Genomic DNA, 19,963 nt, shown 5'->3' with positions numbered 1-19,963 from the left:
ACACACCAGGCACTGTGCTGAGCACATAGCGGCCGATAGCACGCAGGAGCCAGCGGTTGAGTTTATCTGTATTTTGAACATACTGTAGATTAAAAAGAAAAACAAAACAAAAAAAAACAAAAAAAAAAAAAAAAAAAAAAAAAAAAAAAAAAAAAAAAAAAAAAAGAGAAACCCCAGAGGCTCAGAGAATGGCAAAGTGGCTTTGCTAAATGCCATATATGGAGTTTGGAACCAGGATTTAATCCTACACCAAGACCCAGGTTTATCCTTCAGCCACAGTTGTTAGTTAATATGTATGTGTTGATCTTTGAAACAAAGTCCAGGCAGAACGAAAGCCCTGCAGTTGGCTGTGGTGATCCCTGAGGCTGAAAAGGCTGCTATCTCCTTCTTTAACTCAAAGAAGCTCTTAAGGGGAAAATAGAGAGATTTGATGATATAAGAAGTTAGCAACTGCCAAGGCTGGGATGGTGTTGCTCAATGGGCAACGTGTTTGCCACAGAAACAGGGGGACCCGAGTCAGGTTAATAACACTCATATAAAAAAACCAAGCATGGCCACAGGCGTCTGTAACCCTCAGGTGGGGGACAGAGAGGAGGGGTCCTCAGAGCTTGCTGGCCAGCTGGCTAAAGGGTGAGCCCTGGGCTCGATGAATTGAAAAGTAAGGTGGAGAGCAACTGAGGAAGAAACCCTGCCAAGACCTCCTGATTTCAGATGAGCACATAGGCGTGGCCGCCTTCACACACAGGAGCACACACATAAGCATGCATGTCACACACACACACATACACATACACACGAGAGAGAGAGAGAGAGAGAGAGAGAGAGAGAGAGAGAGAGAGAGAGAATTGGTAACTTCCAAAAGGCAAAAGATACCATATTATAATTAAATTACCAGTGTGGAAATAATATCTAAACACTCCCAAAAGGGTTTCACTGTTCAGCTATTTTTAATGATTTCTTTATTTCATCTTTCATGTATGAATATCTGCCCATGTGAATTTATGTGCACCATGTTCGCCATCAGAAGTCATAAGAGCAAGTCAGAACCCTCTGAAACTGCAATTACTGATGGTTGTGAGCCCTGGGGTGGGTTCTGGGAATCAAGCTTGGATCCCAAAGTGGGGGACCTAAGAGCAGCAAGTGCTCCTAACCACTGAACCCTCTCTCCAGCCACAAGGGTTTAGTATTTATAATACACAAGGATTTCTCATGTAAGCCGGTCCTGGTGCCACCAGCCAGCTAGCCAACTACTGAGAGTGAGTGAGTCAGAGGACCACAAGCTCAAGGCCTGCCTGTTACAGGGAGAAGTCAGGGTAAACTCCAGGGACTTAGTAAGACCAGACCTCAAAGTAAAAAAGAAAAAGAAAAAAAGGAGAAACAATGTTAGGGTTCTAGCTCAGCGGCAGAGCCTATGGTGTGGTAAGTTCAACTCTACAGCATAAAGTTTTAAACGATTGAGAAAACCCCACACAACCCCAACAGAGCCCCCAGACAGTGGTGTGAACAGCAATTCATAGAGAAAGAAATACAAATAGATAATATCTTTAGTAATGATCAAATAAATGGAAAGTAAATGACTCTTTTTATGCACTTAGCTAAAGCTTTGACATGTTCTTAATGCCCAGGATAGCTGAGGGCGTGAGCCTACAGGATTTCTTACATAGAGCTGGCAGCAGGCAAGAAGGAATTGGTTACATCACTCCAGGAGACATTTTATTTGCACATATCATCAGATCGAATAATCCCTCTGTGAAGATTTCCACCCTGCAGAAAACTTTCCATAGACATGCAAGGTAAACAGACAAGGTCTTCTGATAGCATTATTCCTTACCGAGATTTAGGAAACAACTGGCGTTCCCATCACTGGGGGCTGCAAAGGGGAATTGCTCACAGATCAGTCATTAAAAAAATGAAGTTGCCTGGCATGGTGGTGCATTCCTGTAGCACTAGCACTCAGGAGCTGAGGCAGGAGCATCTCTGCAACTCCAGGCAACCCTGGATGGCTACATAGAGTTCTAAGCCAGCCATGTTTACAGTATGCGACCCTGTCTGAAGACAAGAACAGAACGGGCAAAAGATGAGATAGAGCCATATTTGCTCATTTAGAAAGAGTATGAAAGTATACTAAGGGGGTGGGGAAACCAGTTAAAGAAAATATTAGGGACTTGGAAATAGTTCAGCTGGTAAAGCACTCGCCTGATAGGCACAAAATTCTGGGCTTGATCTGCAGTCCCCTACAAGCGGGGAGAGGCGCAGGCCTGTAAGCCCAGCACTTCAGGGCAGAGGCGGGAAGATCAGACAGTCAAGGGCATCCTCAGTTACTTAGGGAGTTTAAGCCTCACTGAAACAAAAGGGAAATGCTATAATGCCAACTATATAAAAGTGCACCAGTATATATGTGTTTAACATAACGTGTTCATTTTGCGTATGGGAAAGGAAAGCTGGGGGATTTCTCGTTTATGTTTCCTAAAATGTTACAAGTATTTTGGTGGGTGGGTGGGGGAGGTGCTTTCCCTGGCCCATGGCTCTGTTTCCCAACAGTGGCTCTCACCTGAGCAGCGCAAAGGGTAGCTGCTTAACGTCCCAGGGCAACCTCATGGGAAGCGCGAGGTGCCCGTCTGACAGAGGAGACAGGGCTTGGGGTAGCTTCCCATGGTTTTCCCATCTGGCAGGGCACACATAGGTGATAGCTCAGCCCCACCATCTTCAAGTCATTCCCAAGCTGACTCCATCTCACCCTTTGTTTGAGACAGGGTCTCATGTAGCCCAGGCTGGCTTTGAACCCAGTAAATAGTCTACGCTGGCCTTGAACTCCCGGTCCTCCTGCTTCCAGCAGCCATGTACTGGGGTTACAGACATGTGCTATTACACCCTTACCAAAAACTCTTAACCTTCCAGACTCCATGCTGCTCAGCAGGGGCTGCTGGGAGTCCTCCATGTGCGACTCTTGTCCTGTGCTCCAACTGACCTTAAATCCCAAAGTGCACAGCACCCCACCCCCAACCCAAATCAGCTGGAGGGTAGCAGCCGTGACTGTCCATCCTCAACCTTACCCTAGCACTGTATCAATTTTTAAAAATTATTTCTTTTTTTATTCTTATGTGCATGGGTGTTCAGCTTGCGTGAATGTCTGTGTACCATATGTCTGCAGCATCTCTGGAGGCCAGAAGAAGGCATCAGAGATGGAGTGACAGACCGTTGTGTGCCTCCGTGCGAGTGCTGGGGATTGAACTCAAGCCCTCTGGAAGAGCAGCCAGTGCCTTACCTCCTTTGCCATCTCTCCAGCCCCTCACTGTGCCGACTACAATGCCTTCTCAGGACCCAGCTCATCTGAGTCCTCCTAACGTGCACCTTTATGGTTGCTGTGATTCTTCTCTCATATGGAGAAAGAAACCAAGTCCTTGGGAGGGTCGGTACCTCTGCATCTCACAGGCACAGAGCAGCAAGCTTGGGCTGGAACTCTGTTCTTTCACTTACACTCAGTTCCTTCCCAAGACTCATCGTGGGCATGGGCAGGACCTGCAGAGCTAGGGTGTGCCTTGGACTAATTCACTGTGCCCCAGTTTCTTGACCTCTGAAATAGAGTCAAACTACCGGGAAGAACTCCTGACGGGGTGGGTGGATACTGAAGCAGAACCTGGAAGAGAATGAGTGTCTGCTGGCCCTCCTCGTGAGTCTCCATCACTGCTGCACACAGTAGGAACGCTGGAGCAGGCACTTGCTAGGTGCTGACAGTGTCTTTTAGTTGGCCCTAATCATGACCCAGCACTTGCAGTATCAAAGTGGCTGAGCGAAGAGTTAGAGGAGGGTGGATTAAGGATTAAGGATCACCCAGTAGTCAGCTAAACCGCTTAAGCTGCCTGGGAAAAGGCTGAGATCAGACTGCTCATTAATTTATTCAGCAATGCCTGCTGAGCTCTTAGCTGAACTGGAATGGGGACAACCAGGATGGGGTGGCAGCGCTGTTTGCGAGAATCAACGGCGTACCATAGACATTCAGTTGTTCTTCTGTCTGCTGTCCTTCAATAAGAAAGATGATACTCGGGGACCAAGGGGTAGTCGATGACACACGTGCAGTGTAACTGTGAGGAGACACTTGTAGGACCCTGGTTTTTGTTTTTGTTTTTGTTTTTGTTTTTTTGTGGAGGGTACTCAGTTCCCTTCCATGGAACTGTGGCCCTAACAAGGAAGTAGCAGCCTTTCCCCGAAGTCCCTTCGGGCATGTGGCTCATCTGTAGAGCGATGCCCTACCCAGCCAGGACCATGCCAATCTTAGAGCAGCCTGGAATTCCGTGACTGATGGGACGGAAGCAGAAAGGAGTGTACTGGTCTAACCTGGGTCAACTCTAGCTTCAGAGTTCTGCGCGGGGCTGGTTGACTCTTGCTAGGTTGGCTATGTGACTTCTGCTCCTTTGGGCTTCCTCCTATCCCCTGTGAATGGAGACTCTGAAGACAGCAATCTCCTGTGAACAGAGCATCCTCTTGGAGCCTGCTTCCTGGGGAACCCAGCTTACAGCTGTCTCACTGTCATTCTGACCCTGCTAGGCGGCTAAAGCAGCCTCCTGAAACTGCATTGACTTCAACTTTTCACCTGTGTGTTTGCATGTATCTGCAGAGGCCAGAAGAGGGTGTTGGAGCCTCTGGAGCTGGAGTTAGGTAATTGTGAGCTCCTGATGTGGGTGCTGGGAACTCTGGTCTTCAGAAAGAGAAGCAAGCACTCTTAGCCACTGAGCCTTCTTTCTGATCCTTTTCTGTTTTGTTTTGTTTTTGAGATAGGCTCTCCCATATATTCTGCACTGTCATTAACCTCAGTTTGTAGCCAAGGATGACCTTGAACTCCTGATCTACCCTGCTTCTACCCCCACTCCCCCCCACCCCAAGTTCTGGGACTTTGAAGCTTGCATTAACCTCCATAGCAGCTCTGTGGTGGTTGTGCTGTTAATTAGGATTCCATTTTACAGAGAGGTTCTATTAGTAGAAAGGCACAAGGTTTGGGTGATAAAAGATAAATAAAAATAAAGAACGTTGACCTAGGGATGATGATGGTGGTGATGGTGGTGGTGGTGATGATGATAAGGCATGTTTTGTCTGTGCCACGACTGAGTTCCCAGTCTATAGGGAGACTGAATTTAAAGACCTGGGCAGACGCTGCCCAGGCAGGAGACTGAGATCCTCAGGACAGAAGGGCAGCAGGCTGCTTTTTAAGAGGCAGGCTCTCAGGATGAGGTAAAAGACACCACAGGAAGCCACGTACTAAGACTTATGGGTGAGGGGACTTTGTCTGAGGTCAGGCAGTTCCTGAGCATGTTCTAGAACTGGTTATGTGGTAAAGAGACTCCCAGCTCATTGCTTTTTCTCCTGCAGCTCTCGGGCCAGGGCCTGGTGAGCTGTTCTAGTCTTCTCTGTCCATCTGTCTGCTGACCACCTTGTCAGTGGTCCCTCTTGGGAGGGTGACAGGCATTTTGATTGTTTTGGTTTTGATGTTGGGAATTAAAGCCAGGACCTTGTACATGCCAGACAGGATCTCTACCTTAAATCTGTCTTTAGCACCCTCTTCCCCACTTTTTTTCTCTTTTGAGACAGGAATCTTACTAGGTTAGTTTAGAACTCACTCTGTAGTGCAGGCTGACTTCGAACTCAGCTTCCTCAATGTCAGATTACAGGTGTGGGTCACCACGCATGGCTTGGTGTAGTGGTCTTGCGTTCCCCACTACTTGGGAGTTAAACCACCCGCTTATTAACTCATCCTGAGCTGCTTCCTCACTTACAGAGAGGGTAATTGCCTTGTAAAGTAACAGAGCAAAAATTTTAGCCTCTTTTTATTGGTGGAGAAACCAAGGCCCACAGAAAAGGCAATCAAGGTAGTGTCCAGCCCAGGGCCAAACCTTCCCAACTGAATTCTCGTCCGGGGAGCCTGGGCAATGCTGGAGCAAACACAGAGAGCACTCTTAGCTCAAAGGTCTGTCCAGAGGACTCTATCCATCTGTCCCAGAAGGCCCTGAGATCTAAGAGTAGAACTTCATTCATCTATAGAACACTTCCTGTCACCCACTCTTTGCCTATGTTACAGGCGTTAGAGCTGATGTACCCTGGGATAACTCACAACTGCTGGGGTCACATGCACTTGTCACTAGAGCAAAGGCCAATGGTGCGGAGACAAAGGGCTCAGTGCAATGGCTCTCTAGTCTCTGGAATTTACTGTCGCCTAGAGAATGCACCGCTGCCTGGCCCTGGCATTGTGGAAGTCTGTCTGACCAAGTCTCTTTCTCCTGGCCTTCAGCCTGTCTTCCAGCCTTTCTCCCACACAGTAGGGGATCTTTTCAGAGTCAACAGCAGAGGGTGCACTAGAGTTCTGGACTTGAAGGTCAAATCTTGGGCTTGGGCTGACACCACACCCCTCCTCCTCTGTGGAATGAGGACTGAGCTGGTCACGTAAAGTTGTCATGAAACCGTGAGATCTTCCCAGTCTGTTCCAGAGGCTCCTTGTCTTTCCCAAAGTCCATGAACTGGTATGTGGCCCTCCCTTTAGTCAAGGGCCTGTCCTGTTCCTCAAAACATTTGTCATTCCATGTTGTTGATCCCATCAAATAAATGTACCTCCCTGAAGCTGAAATGACCTCCGCCCCAACCAGCTGAACCTATTCCACCTGTTTTCCGGACAAGTCCCTTCCATTTTCCAAGAACAGTCTGTTGCCAGGTCAGTCTCTATGATTCCTTATGCACCAGTGCTCAGAACAAACATCTCTATGGTTTACGGAGGTGACTAAGAGTCTGACAGTGCGCTATAGTCACTACATGGATGAAGTATGAAGTATGTGTGAAGTATGTATGGTTCAGTCTCTATCAACACTCACACACACACACACACACACACACACACTCCTATAAAACATCACGACCGTATATCCCTCCAAAGAAACCAAAAAGGGCAGTGTCATGATAGTCTCTGTCCAAAGCTAGGACTGCCTGGATCTTCAGGTCCCCCCCCCCCCCCCCAGTTCCTGGAGTCCTAGTGGCTAGGAAATCAAACGAATTAAGCTGTTAACTGGCCAGGCAGCAGCCTGGACCCCTCAGGTTACGTCATGACAATTGCACAACTCTCAAGACATTTTTCAAAAGAAACTATCAAGTTTCTTGTCCTTTGGGCTGTTGAGGTTGGGAGCCTCAGTTTCACTTTGGGACTCTAACAGCCTCAGACTTTTTGCAAGTTACAGGTACTAGAGGGGGCGGGGGGGGGATGAAAAGGAAATGGAAACTCAAAATTGTAAAGCAACCCAGTTTTATTTTGCTTTTAGAGGCCAGCGGGAGCATGGCTCCACTCTGCGGGGGTTAGGTGTAAAAACATTCCCTCCCCCACCCCCCCGGGCCAGAGGCCCAGGGAAGGTAGGAGGTACGGAGAGATGGCTCCCTAAATCCAATCCGGTTAGTGGGCTGCACGAGAAGGAAGGTCAGGCAGAGGCCTGTAATGGCTCAGATTGGGGCAAGGCGGAAGAAAGAGGGCAGAGAATTCAAGAACGTGGAATCCGAAGGCTGGTTCAGTTCCCTCCATTAGACCGCTGAGGCTTGAGTATGAGAAGCGAGACCCAACTGTCATCTGGCAGGAGGCAGAGCCTGGAGGCAAGGCAGGTGTTCTCAGCTGGAGCCGTCTCGGCGCGAAAACCCGGCGCCTCCACCCTCACGGAGGGTGTGTGGGAGCCGGGCCACCGGGCGCAAGGTTCCATGTCTCTGGGTGGTGGCTCTCAACAGCTCACCGAGCCGGCGGCCGGCGCTGACCCCAGGTCTGAGAAGCAATCAAACTCGCTCTGGCCAAGGAAGAGCTCGGGCAGCTCTCGTACGCGGTGCAGCCCGAGCTCGAGTTCCAGCGACGTCAGCGCCTCTTCGTCGATGAGCTCCGTGTCCATGCAGCCCAGGGCGGGTGGCGGCGGTGGCGGCGGCGGCAGCGGGGCTGCGGCTCCGGGCGCCGGCTGCAGAGGTGAAGGCCCTCCGGCGGCTGCCGGGGGCGCCGGGATGCGGCCCGGGGACGGTGTGGCTGCAGACTGCAGGTGCGTGCTACCGGCGCTCGGCGACTGAGAGACGGGGAAGGGCTGGAAAGAGACCGGCGACCCGAAGGAGCCGTATGTCAAGGTCCCGGGTGGCGGCGGCGGTCCCAGCGGAGCCCCCCGCGGCCGCAGACCGCTGTCCATGCCCGGGCCTGGGTATGGCTGCAGAGTCCGGGGCGCGTGCGGGCCGTGGGCGTGCGGCGGCACCTGTAGCAGGCAGTAGCCCTCGGCGAGCATCAGGTGGTCGGCCATAGCAGCTGGCGGACAGTCAGGTCACGCCCCGGGTCTCGGCCAGCAGCTTCTCTTGGGCGGGAGACCCGGGCACTGTGCAGTCCCTGAAACTCAGCCAGGCGGAGGAAGAACAAATCGGATTCGTTCACTGTCTCACGCGGGTGTCCCGGATCTCCTCTCTTCTCCGCTACCCACGGCAGTAGTTGCAGGCCGCAGAAGAACCAGACAGCCCAAGGATTCCCAGGCTTTCGCGCAGTGCCTTGGAGTCCGGCGATTTTTTTATACCAAGAGGCGGGAACGCCACGCCCCCTGTCTGTCATTGGCTGGATGAATGCCTTCTGGGCGGGTCGTGAACCTGTCCAAGAAGGCATCGGTCCCGCCCCCTACCAGAACTCCGCCCTTTGGGCCTCCGAGGGCGTCCCGGGTTGCAGGAGCTTTGGTGGGGCTGGGTGGTTGACATTTTTCTGGGGCTTGCTCAGGCCTTCGAGGTACTGGTTAGTGGGGGTATGGGAGTAGCTTGAATTTGCCAGAAGATGAAGTGAGAGGGCCAGTTCCTGGAGTTTCAGGATCTTGGGGGTCACTCAACTTACTATTTTTTCAGACTGAGCCTCAGAGGCAGAAGAGATTTCCTGGAAACACACAGTAAATAAAGCCTTTAAGATTCAAACCGGAACTTTGTTCTGCACTTCAGCGAAGCAGTGTCCTTTGAAGAGGTCAGCTCTCTGTTCCTACAATCCCCAGGGAGCCAATTGCTCCTTCTCTGGTTCACACTGTGCTGTCTGTTGAAGCTTGTCCTGAGTTGTTATTAAAGTAATTTATGGGCATGTCTCCTGAAGGACTTGTTCATCTTCTTACCCTCAGTATTTGGCCCACAGCCTGGTTCAGAGTAGCCTTTCTGTAAAAGTGGAATGAATGAGCGAATGATGGCGTGAATTGCAGCTCATTCACCAAACTGTGGCTTCCTCCTCTGTAGGATGCTGGCAAGAGCAACAGAGACCACACGCGCCTATGGTGAAGGTTAGCTGAGGCTGTGTGTGTGTGTGTGTGTGTGTGTGTGTGTGTGTGTGTGTGTGTGTGTACAGAACCCTCCATAGTGCCTGGAACATACATATGTAAATGTTCCTTAAACAAGTGAAAGGTTGAATGTAAGGCTGGCTCTAATGATCACCCAAGGGGATTTTCAAAGCTTCTTTGAATCACAATAGTCCTAACTTAGAGCTTTAGAGTGCTCTACATTCTACAAGCACCTTTCTGGGGTAGGGTATGAACTTTTAGCCCTATTTTGCAGATAAGAAGACTAAGGAACCAAAGGAAAGACTGGCTATGCAAGAAGTTATTCCTATGTGCAACAAGCTCTTTGAGCCACAGGCATGCCAGGGGACAGTTTCCTGGAGCCTGACTTACACGTGTTGGCTTTCCCCTCCTCAGGCTCCCCTCCCCCCTGGAGCAGCCTCCGGCCTTCCTGGAACTTTGGTTTATCTAGCTGGTGTAGAGGGGGGAAGCTTAGCAGCAGATTCAGAGGCCCAAGTTCTAATCATAGCTCTGCCACCTGCAGGCGTGTCGGGCGGTGGTAGGGGGGTATCACTTGACTCCATAGGGCCTCAGCTTTCTGCTGTGAAAGGAAGTTGGTGGTCCTAGCCTGATATAATGAAAGCCTTGGGCTATCTCTTTTTCTCCAGATAAGGCTCCACACAGAAATTCTTAAACCTGACTGGACTCCTGTCTCATCTGGGACTTACATAGTTAGGGAGAATCCTAACCTTCTGACTCAGAAGGTAAACACGGAGATATCTATCTATCTATCTATTTATTTGTTTGTTTGTTTGTTTGTTTTAGGCAGGGCCTTGCTGTGTAACCCACTGAGATATTTATTTATTTATTTATTTATTTATTTATTTATTTATTTATGTTTGTATTTATTTATTTTAGGCAGGGCCTTGCTGTGTAACCCACTGAGACATTTATTTATTTATTTATTTATTTATTTATTTATGTTTGTATTTATTTACTTTAGGCAGGGCATTGCTGTGTAACCCAGGCTGGTCTTGAAGCTGATATTTTTGTGCTTCAGCCTTTCTAGTACTTGGACTGTGGGTGGTTTGGAATCATAAGACTATGTTTTTAAAAAAATCACCCTGACATAGCTGGTCTAAGGACACCATCGTTTGGCAGTGGATATATCACAAGACAGTTTCGCTTTTAGAAAATGTGTGTGTGTGTGTGTGTGTGTGTGTGTGTGTGTGTGTGTGTGTGTGTGAATAATGCTTTAAAAAGGTCTCTAATCTGGGGCTGGAGAAATGGCTCAGCACTTAAGAAAGCTTGCTGTTCCTCCAGATGGCCTGAGTTTGGTTCCCACTGTCCATACTGGGCAGCTCACAACCACCTTTAATTCCAGCTTCAGATGATGCAATAGCTTCTCTTTCCTTTTGTGGGTACCCACATACATGTCTTACATACACATACACAAATCAAAATTTAAAATAAGAGTTTTGAAGTTCTTTAAATGGTAAATAAGCACCAAATGTCTACAATACCTCAGACATATCAGTTTGTGACTTTCAAACTTTCAAGGTCATGAAACTTTCTGAGAATCTAATAGAAGCTGCAGGAGTCATGGCCACAACACAGCTGCATGCGTGTTTGGTGCATTAACTGACGGCTAACAATTCATTGGGAGACGGTGGAGGAGGCTACTTCCATAAAGGGCTTGCTATATAAACTTGGGGGTTTGAGTTTGGATTCCCAACATCCACATAAAAAGCTGAGAGTGGTGTCATGTTCTTGTAATTGTGGTGCAGTAGGGATGGATCAAGGAGAACTTTGGAGCTTGCTGGCCAGCCAGACTGAAACTCCAGATTCAGGGAGAGACCCTGTCTCAAAAAGTAAGATGTGGGGGGCTGGAGAGATGGCTCAGAGCTTAAAAACACTGACTGCTCTTCCAAAGGTCCTGAGTTCAATTCCCAGCAACCACATGGTGGCTCACAACCATCTGTAATGGGATCTGATGCCCTCTTCTGGTGTCTGAAGAAAGCAACAGTGTACTCACATGCATAAAATAAATAAATCTTTAAAAAAAAAAAAAAGTAAGATGTGTACATGGGGTGCAGTCTAGTAAGATGGCTCAGAAGTAATGGTGCCTGCAGCCAAACCTGACAACTTGAGTTCAATCCTGGGGGACTCCTATGGTAGAAGGAGAGAACCAACTTCCAAAAGTCCAAAAGTTGTTCTTTGACCTTCACATGCACATCATGGTGCACATACACACACACACACACACACACACACACACACACACATGTAAATAAATACATATAAAATAGAAGGAGACATCAGACTTCATCCTCTGGCTTCTGCATGTATTGTGCACAATGAACACACGCTTAAAACACATATGCGTATATACAACACACACATGCATACAAACCTATTAGATACTTGGAGACATATAATAAAGAACAAAGTAAGAAAAATGAGGCCCTGCATGCTAGGAAGTGACAGGCAGCGTGGGAATCCGTGAGATATGTAAGGGATAATAAGCATTCAGGAGAGGAGGACACAGGGTGCAGATTCTCCGGGGGAGCCACCAGCAGTGGGACTAAGCCTCATTGGGACTCTGAGGTCAGGGCAGAGTTTGGAAGAAGAGTCAGGAATGATAGCTCATGGCTGTGATCCTGTCATATGTTAGCTGAGGCAGAAGGATGGGTGAGTGTTCAAGGTCAGCATGAGCTACAGTGTGAGACCCAGTCTCAACAAATCAGAAGAGGACATGAATAAAGAAGAGGAAAGAGGAAAGGCTGTCAGCCACGTGGTGCCTGGGGGAGGAGCCACGTGGTGTCTGGGGGAGGAGCTTGCGAACAGCCACCATGATGTCATCTTCAGCATCTGAACTCCCAGGACATCATGCCTACTTGTATGTTTGCACGCTGGTGTTCCTGGAAGTCAGAAGAGGGCTTCAGATCCCCTGGACTTGGAAGGAGTAAAGAATAGTTGTAAGCCACTATATGGGCACTGGGAATTGAACCTGGTTCATTTATAAGAACAAAATGCTCTTAACCACTGGAACATCTCTTCAACCCCAACTTTTGAAATTTTAAACTGGAGATACTCAAGTCTATGCAAATATCCCTAAATTGAATAAGCTCCAAAATCTGAAGCATTTCTGATCCTAAGCATGTTATATACTCAACCTGTGCTACTGTTCCCATTTCACAGAGGAGGAAAGTAGAGGGGCCAGCTACTGACAGAGAAGGGAGCATGGTGCTCCTATCCCCATCCTGTGGCCACCCAGAAACCACTCTCTTTCCCTTTGTTGCCAGCATGCCTGAAGGTCCAGGCTCACAGTTCCAGTGGCTTGTTCTGCCTGGAATGTTGTCTCTCCCATAGGTCAGCTTGGCTAATGCCCCACCCACTCTGTCTTCACTCTGATATGACTGCTCTCTTATCCAAACAGCCCTAGTTAACTGCAGTGGTGCGCTCATGTGTCCACAAGTTCTTTGACATTCCTGCCTTCAATTCCCCTCTCCTTGAATGTGGAAGAGATGGTGTAACTCACTTCTCACAGGGACAACAAAGTTGGTGAAGATGCTTCTACCACTAAGGCATGAAAGGTGTGCTCTCCTCTTCCTCTCCCTCTTCTTCCTCCTCCTCTTCCTCCTCCTCCCCTTCCTCCTCCTCCCCTTCCTCCTCTTCCTCCTCCTCCTCCTCCTCCTCCTCCTCTTCTTACTCCTCTTCCTCCTCTTCCTTCTTCTCCTCTTTGACATGTTATCTCATACAGCCCAGGTTGCTATGTAGCTGAGGATAGCCTTCAATTCCAATCTTCATGTCACCGCCTCCCAAGTATATTGATTACAGTTGTGTGCTGTCGCATCCGGCTTTGGCTTTCTCTTGAACCAGTCCCATGCTCTGGGGTAAGTGAGATGACATGATGTGAAAACACTCAAGTAGCCAAGGAAAGGCCCACAGGACTAGGAGCCACGGCTTCCCACCAACAGCCAATCTGGCATGACAGCCTTTCACCAGCCTTTGCCGATGTTTGTCAGCCATCTTGGGTGGGGACTCCCAACTCCAGTCAAGCTTTTAAATGTCTTCACCCCTGTATCCTGTTTGCAACCTCATGAGAAACCCAGATTCAAGTGATTTCTGAGTTTCTGACCCCCAGTAACGGAGGTATCAAATTGTGGGCTTTGCATTGCTAAGTGTTGGAGAATGCATTAAATGGCAAGAGAACCACTATATTAATAAGGCAGTTTGTCTCTGTTCCATTTCTGGAAAGGTACTCACGTTGCTCTAATGTTTTAAAGCATTTGCATCTGAACATACTACACCGTTCATTTATTTATTGTCTAAGTGCTTATAGCTTTACCATATGTGTTCCAGCTCCATAAAGGCAGGGGATTAGCCATTTCATTTAGACACCTAAAACATTTCATTAAATATAAAATATTATCAATTTAAGAAAATCTTATTTTCCCCCAAACCTGTGTGTCTTCAAATGAATGAAATATGGTTGTAAGGGCTTTGAGTATTCAAATCAGAACAAGAATGGCATGGTGGCTCACACCATGGTGGCTCACACCTTCAGAGCCTCAGATCTTAGGAAGCAGAGGCAGGAGGACCAAGGGCTCAAGTCAGGCCAGTCTGGGCTACATAGTGACACTGACTTTTTTTTTTTAAGTTGGTGCTGGACAGTGGTGACACACACCTTTAATCCCAGCATCTGGGAGGCAGAGGCAGGAAGATCTCTCTGAGTTTGAAGCCAGCCTGTTCTATACAGAGCAAGTTTCAGACAGTGCAGGGTGCAAAGAAACCCAGTCTCAAGTCGGGGGTGGGGTGGGGTGGGGAGACGTAGGTGGAATCATCTAGAAATAAGAAATGCAACACAGATCTCTGGTTAGCTGGGAGGATGGGGGAATGAGGTTTTCTTTTGGCATGATAAAATGGTTTGCTCATTAGATATGTATGCTGGCTGCGGAACAGGGTGAATCTGTTAAATGCCGCAGAATTCTTCCCTCTAAAATGGTTCATTTCATGTTATGCAACTTTCATCTTAATTGGGAAACAGAACATACCACTCACCGCCAACCAAGCCCTGTGTGGATTCAGGGAGTATCTTCTTCTGCATTTCCCCTTTTCCAGCTGGGGAGGGAGATGTGATGCCTGGAGGAGTGGCAGCTGTGTTTCAAACCCGAGGAGTGATGATGAGGAGGAGGAGGAGAAGGAAGAGGAGGAGGAAAAGGAGGAGACAGCAATAATAACAGCTAATGCTTATGGAGCACGTACTGTACACCAGATACTGTTCTGAGCTCTTTACAGATGTCCACTCATTTAATGTTCATGACAACCCCATGAGAAAGGAAGAAGAGGCCTCACCCATGCTAAGGATAGCAATGTGGAGTCCAGTTGGAACCTGTGCTCTCTGTGTACCATGGAACCTCTAGGGCAGCCCAAGGTTCTTTGGGAAGTAGAGAGGACTCTCCCTGACTGTGAGGTCCCACTGCCCAGCAGGGACTCATCTGCTCTAAATATTATGCATGGTGTAGTGTAAAGTATGCAGAGCACAAGGCTTTGTGGGTGGTCCTGCTGAGGCAGGGAAGTGGGCTTTGCCCACCAGGGGCACAGGGAAATAGTGGTTATGCAGGACAAGCTTCAGGAAGTGCCAGGCACCTGTGCTAGGCTAGAATAATGGGCATTTGTGTTTAGGGGATGGGGTAGACCTGGAAGAGTGAAGGTGTGTGATGCTGGAAATACCCATGCATTGCTGCCTGGGCTTCTCACTGTAGCCCAAGAACGAGAACCGGCAGGAAAGTTTCACTTGTTTAACAGAAAAGAGAACCAAAGAGCATCCCAGAGGAATTTCCCAGCTAGCAAGGGTCAGGGTGGGACTTGAGCCTGGCTCTTCTAACTTCCGACCCACACTTGTCTGCCTATGCAAAGGTGGCCCATGGCCACCCTGACTTCTTAGAGCAGTGTTTCCCAACATGTGGTTCACGACCGCCTTGGCAGGGTGTCAGGGGGAGTGGTGAGCAACCCTTCCACAGGAATAACATCAGATATCCTGCTTTCCAGAGATTTATATTACAGTTCATAACAGTATCAAAATGACAGTTATGAAGTAGCAACAAAAATGACTTCATGGTTGGGGGTGTCACAACACCATGAGGGTCACAGAATTAGGAAAGTTGAGAACCACTACCTTAGGGGAAGAGAGGCCACAGAAAGGTTCTAAGCAGAGAAGTGTGCTCCTACTGGAATGTTCTCTCTTGCTAGAGTGCTAGAGGACAGGATGGGGTGGGTGTGAGAATTGCCAGTGATGACAGACTTATCCATTCATTTACTGATTCCTTCGTTCAAAGATACATTCTGCACTCATACTGATGCCAACCACTCCCTACCACAATGGAACATAAAACAATCCCCAGCATTGCACGAACTGGGTGTGGCAGTGGTACATACCTGTAATTTCAGCATTAGGAGGTGAAAGTAGGAGGGACAGAAGTTTAGGGTAATCCTTAGCTATATATTGAGTTTGAGGTTAAGGTCTGCCCTTAACCTCAATGAAAGGGAATGGCTTCCAAAGGGTCATATTTGAGTACTTGATGCCAGTAGGTGGAACTGTTTAGGAAGGATTAGGAGGTGTGGTCTTGGAAGAAGCATGCCACTGGGGTGAACTTTGAGGTTTCAAAAGACTGGCTCCATGTTGAGTTTGCTCTCTCTGCCTCCTGTTTTGGGTTAAGATATGGGCTTTCACCTGATACTACTACAATGTCTTTGTTTTATCATCATGGACTTTAACCTTCTAGAACCATAAGCCAAATTAAACATTTTCTTTTGTAAGTTGCCTTGGTCGTGCTGTTTTGTCAGAGCTATAGAAAAACAACCAACTACTAAAGTGGCATCGTGGTGAATTCTGAGGGAGATAGGGAACCAATTCTGCCAAGAACAGAGTCTCCTAAGGAAGGCTCAGGAGTAGAGGCTGCTGAGTCCAAGCCAATGATCAGACAGGCAAGCAAGGATCAGACCATGAGTTCAGGTCAGGGGACACATTGGGTTTCAAGAGGAATGGAAAGCTACTGGATCCAGGAGTCACTTTGGTGTCACATCAGGCCCATAATCCTGTGACCTGTGGAAAAGAGAGATGAAGGAGGGGACAAGGGTCTCAAATACCCACAGTAAAGTCAGCATAGAGGCAGAAATCAAATTGAGTCCTTAGAATTCTGCTGAGGAATTGCAATGTGTGTTTTCACACGTTCATTTCTTACGGTGATAGATTTAGGGATACTTTGTATGATGATATACAGTTTGTGAAAAGAATGCACTATAAAAACACGTTAGCACACACACAAAGATTCTCAATACCGCTATGTAAAATGGTTGTGAATAGGCTAGGTGTGATGGTCTAGCCTTTAATCCTAGCTCTCAGGAGGCAGAGAAAGACAGATCTCTGTGAGTTTGAGGCTAGCCTAGTGTACATAGTGAGTTCCAATACGGTCGGAGCTAAATAAAGAGACTTTGCTTCAATTTGCTTCAAAGAAGAAATGGTTCAAATAACTGAGTGCATTAAGTCAATAACTTATACCATTAAGTCAATAACTGAGAACATTAAGTCAATAGCTGAGAATATTAAGTCAATGACTTAAAGCATTAAGCCAATAACTTATACCATTAAGTCAATAACTTCTAACATTACGTCAATAACTTACAGTTATTATTAAGTCATCTCTATGTAATTTACACACATAAAACAGTATAAACAACATGTAAGTGGTTGTTATATGCTGCCTTGTTTAGGGAATATTGACATAAAGTTTCTCTTATGTGTTTAGCAATTTGGGAGAAAATATTTTGGTCTGTGGTTGTTTAAATCCATGCATGCACCCAGTGATACAGGGGGTGGACAATTAATTTAAAAATCTCTAGACATATAGGAAAGAGAAGAAAATGAGAAGGAGTAAGAAGTGTCCGTGGGGCTGTCTGTATGGATTACAAACACAAGATGCCAAAACTCCCTGTCATGGCAGCCACCGGATCTAATTGAGGCCACATCCCAGCTCCTCTGAACTACTGAATGGTTGCCTGCAGAACCTACTCTACCAGGTCAATTTCTGAGTCTTGGGAACCCAATGTGAACCAGACTCTGGGACAGCGGGTGCTCCAGAGTTCCCTGAGGGTTAGGCTGGGGCCACAACCTTGGTTTTTCTTTCCTACTCTCTTCCTCCCTCTTCTCCTGAGAGCTCTGCTTCGAGGAAGACTGACCTAAGGACCTTCATGTGATGAGGCTGGCAGTGGGCGGGAGGCTGACACACACCGTCTCACTCCATCTGCAAGAGAACTCTTGACCTCGACCTCGGTGACACTCCCTGAGATGTCCCCTTTCTCATTTTATTCCTGGGGCTCCCAGTTACATTAGTGACCCACTGTTTCTCGCCATAATCCTTCATGCCCTCGCTCATCAGCCTACAGTGGAGCACAGGTGTAAGCTGAGCTAATCTTTTCTCTCTGGAAATTTGGAATAATTCATGCACTGAGCACAAACAGGGCTAGGACAACTCCTCCCCAACTCACCACAGGACATCTTTTGCCACAGGTATCAGGTAAATGGAAGATGCTTGTCTACAGAGGCAGAAGGATGAAGTAATTGGCAAAGAGAAAAGGAGCAGGTGGGGCAGAGAGGGAGTTTAGCTGGATTCCTGATGACTTATCTGCCATTGCCCAGTCCCTCCTATGACCTGCTGTCCTGGGATCAGGGATGTTCCTAGTCTCCTCCTGATATAGCCCTGACATGCTTCAGCTGGCCCAAGATGCACAAGAAGGAGCCTTCAGATGCAGACGTCTATCCTTATTCTACAGACAGGAAGGAGCCTGCTTTTCAGCTCGTGAGAACCACGGGAAAGGATGCAGTGAGAATTTTCAGAGGGCCCAGTTTGTTCCTAGGTCAGCCTCCTTCTACAACGCCTTCTATGTCCCCAATGCCCAGGCATTCCAGAGTATGGGTTTGTGGGCACATGGTGCTGTGTCTTTTGCATCTTTGCTCTGGAATGGTAGAAACTGCTTCCACAGGCCCAGGAGTTTCAGATCTGCTTAAGAACATGGTAAGCGGGCTGGTAAGATGGCTCAGTGGGTAAGAGCACCCGACTGCTCTTCCGAAGGTCCTGAGTTCAAATCCCAGCAACCACATGGTGGCTCACAACCATCCTTAAGGAGATCTGACACCCTCTTCTGGAGTGTTTGAAGACAGCTACAGTGTACTTACATATAATAAATAAATAAATCTTTAAAAAAAAAAAGACCATGGCAAGCATGTCACCTGCCCTTGGAAGTTGTTACTTCTAGCCTGGCATCCAGAGATGTACTGCAAACAGATTGTGTGCCCAGCTTTGTAGCCAGGCTCAAAGCGTGCCTCAGGACCCTTGGCTCTCCTAGTGATGACTTTGACATATGTTGTCAAGAATCAGAGGCCTGGTATAGCTATGGGAGGGGCATCTGCTCTGAGAGGTCTTGTTTCACCAACCTCGAAGAATCAAGATAATAAATATGTCAGTGGCTAGCCCAAACCAGGCAAGTCTCATTCCTTCCTCCATGCCACAGCCACTTCCTCCCCCACTGAGTCATATTTGTGTCCCAAGTACCTACTTTGATGCCAAGCACAGAACAGGTAAAGGGGGCAGTGACTGAATGCCTGTCACTTCATCTTGTACTATGGGTGCTGTGGCCATATCATTGCCATGGCAACACTTTGAGCAGGACAAGGCTAATAGAGTCACATTTGTTGTTTTATGTGGGAAGGATTCGATGGAACAGTGAAAAAGGATGGGCTCTGGGAACACTCTGGAGTCAGGACTTTAAACTTTACCTCGGGATCTTGAAATATGAGTGGCTGGGCTGGAGCGCCTGCCTGGTGGTTACCAGCAGCTGGGCTGCTTCTCCCCAGAGAGATCCAGGTTTATTCCCATATCCCGTATCAGGTGGCTCATGTCTGTAACTCCAGTGCCAGGGGATCTAACACCTCTGGCCTCTGCGGGCACTGCAGTTGCACGCACATACCCACACACAGAGACATCCACATAATTAAAAAAAATAATAGTAATAATAAAAAACATTTTTTGTTCTTTCCAAACAGGGTTTCTCTGTGTAGCCCTGGCTGNCCCGGAACTCATTCTGTAAACCAATCTGGTCTCAAACTCAGAGATCAACCTGCCTCTACCTCTCCAGTGCTAGACTAAAGGTGTATGCCACCATCACCCGGTAAAATAAATGTTTTATAAAAAAGAAATATTAGGAAAGCTATTCCTTCTATTTGAGCCTCAGTTTCTTCATCTATACAGTGGGAGTGGGCTTAGCTATGATCTGACTGAATTACTGGGAGGATTAAGTGCACAATACTACACTTCACATTTCTATCTACACAAACTAAGAACTCGGTAACCTCCTCCCTCAATCTTGTATTTTCCATAGCATCTGGCACATGGCAAAATATTCAGACAGTGCTGGGCCAGCTTCAGGCCATCCTTGGCTATCCAGCCTTAGTTATGCTCCCTATGGGCTACAGCTGTATAGGTAAGCCCGGGAAGGGACAGGCAGATGAAGCTCTTCACTGAGCCCATGTAAGCCGCCGTGCAGAGCCGTGAGATAACCAGTAGCTGCTTCCTGCTTTAAGCCTAAGTTCTCTGTAGTTACACAGCAGAAGCTAGCTGATT

At 47.8% G+C, this 19,963-nt stretch overlaps 1 protein-coding gene across 1 annotated transcript; it reads right to left on the bottom strand.

Annotated features, from left to right (window-relative positions):
• Positions 1–7,262: 7,262 nt before the first annotated feature.
• Positions 7,263–8,525, bottom strand: Cited4 (Cbp/p300 interacting transactivator with Glu/Asp rich carboxy-terminal domain 4). Its single transcript, XM_021201083.1, has one exon. The coding sequence runs from the start codon at positions 8,289–8,291 to the stop codon at positions 7,740–7,742; it is 552 nt and encodes a 183-aa protein (XP_021056742.1). The 5' UTR covers positions 8,292–8,525; the 3' UTR covers positions 7,263–7,739.
• Between the last annotated feature and the right edge of the window lie 11,438 nt (positions 8,526–19,963).

This window comes from Mus pahari, chromosome 6, assembly GCF_900095145.1.
Source record: "Mus pahari chromosome 6, PAHARI_EIJ_v1.1, whole genome shotgun sequence".
Taxonomy (NCBI): Eukaryota; Metazoa; Chordata; class Mammalia; order Rodentia; family Muridae; genus Mus; species Mus pahari.
Note: the sequence above shows the minus strand (reverse complement) of the source record. Positions and strands in the feature narration are given on the sequence as shown.

Excerpts from the sequence above, each read along its gene's own strand:
- Cited4 (XM_021201083.1), bottom strand. The coding sequence starts at position 8,291 with ATGGCCGACCACCTGATGCTCGCCGAGGGCTACTGCCTGCTACAGGTG.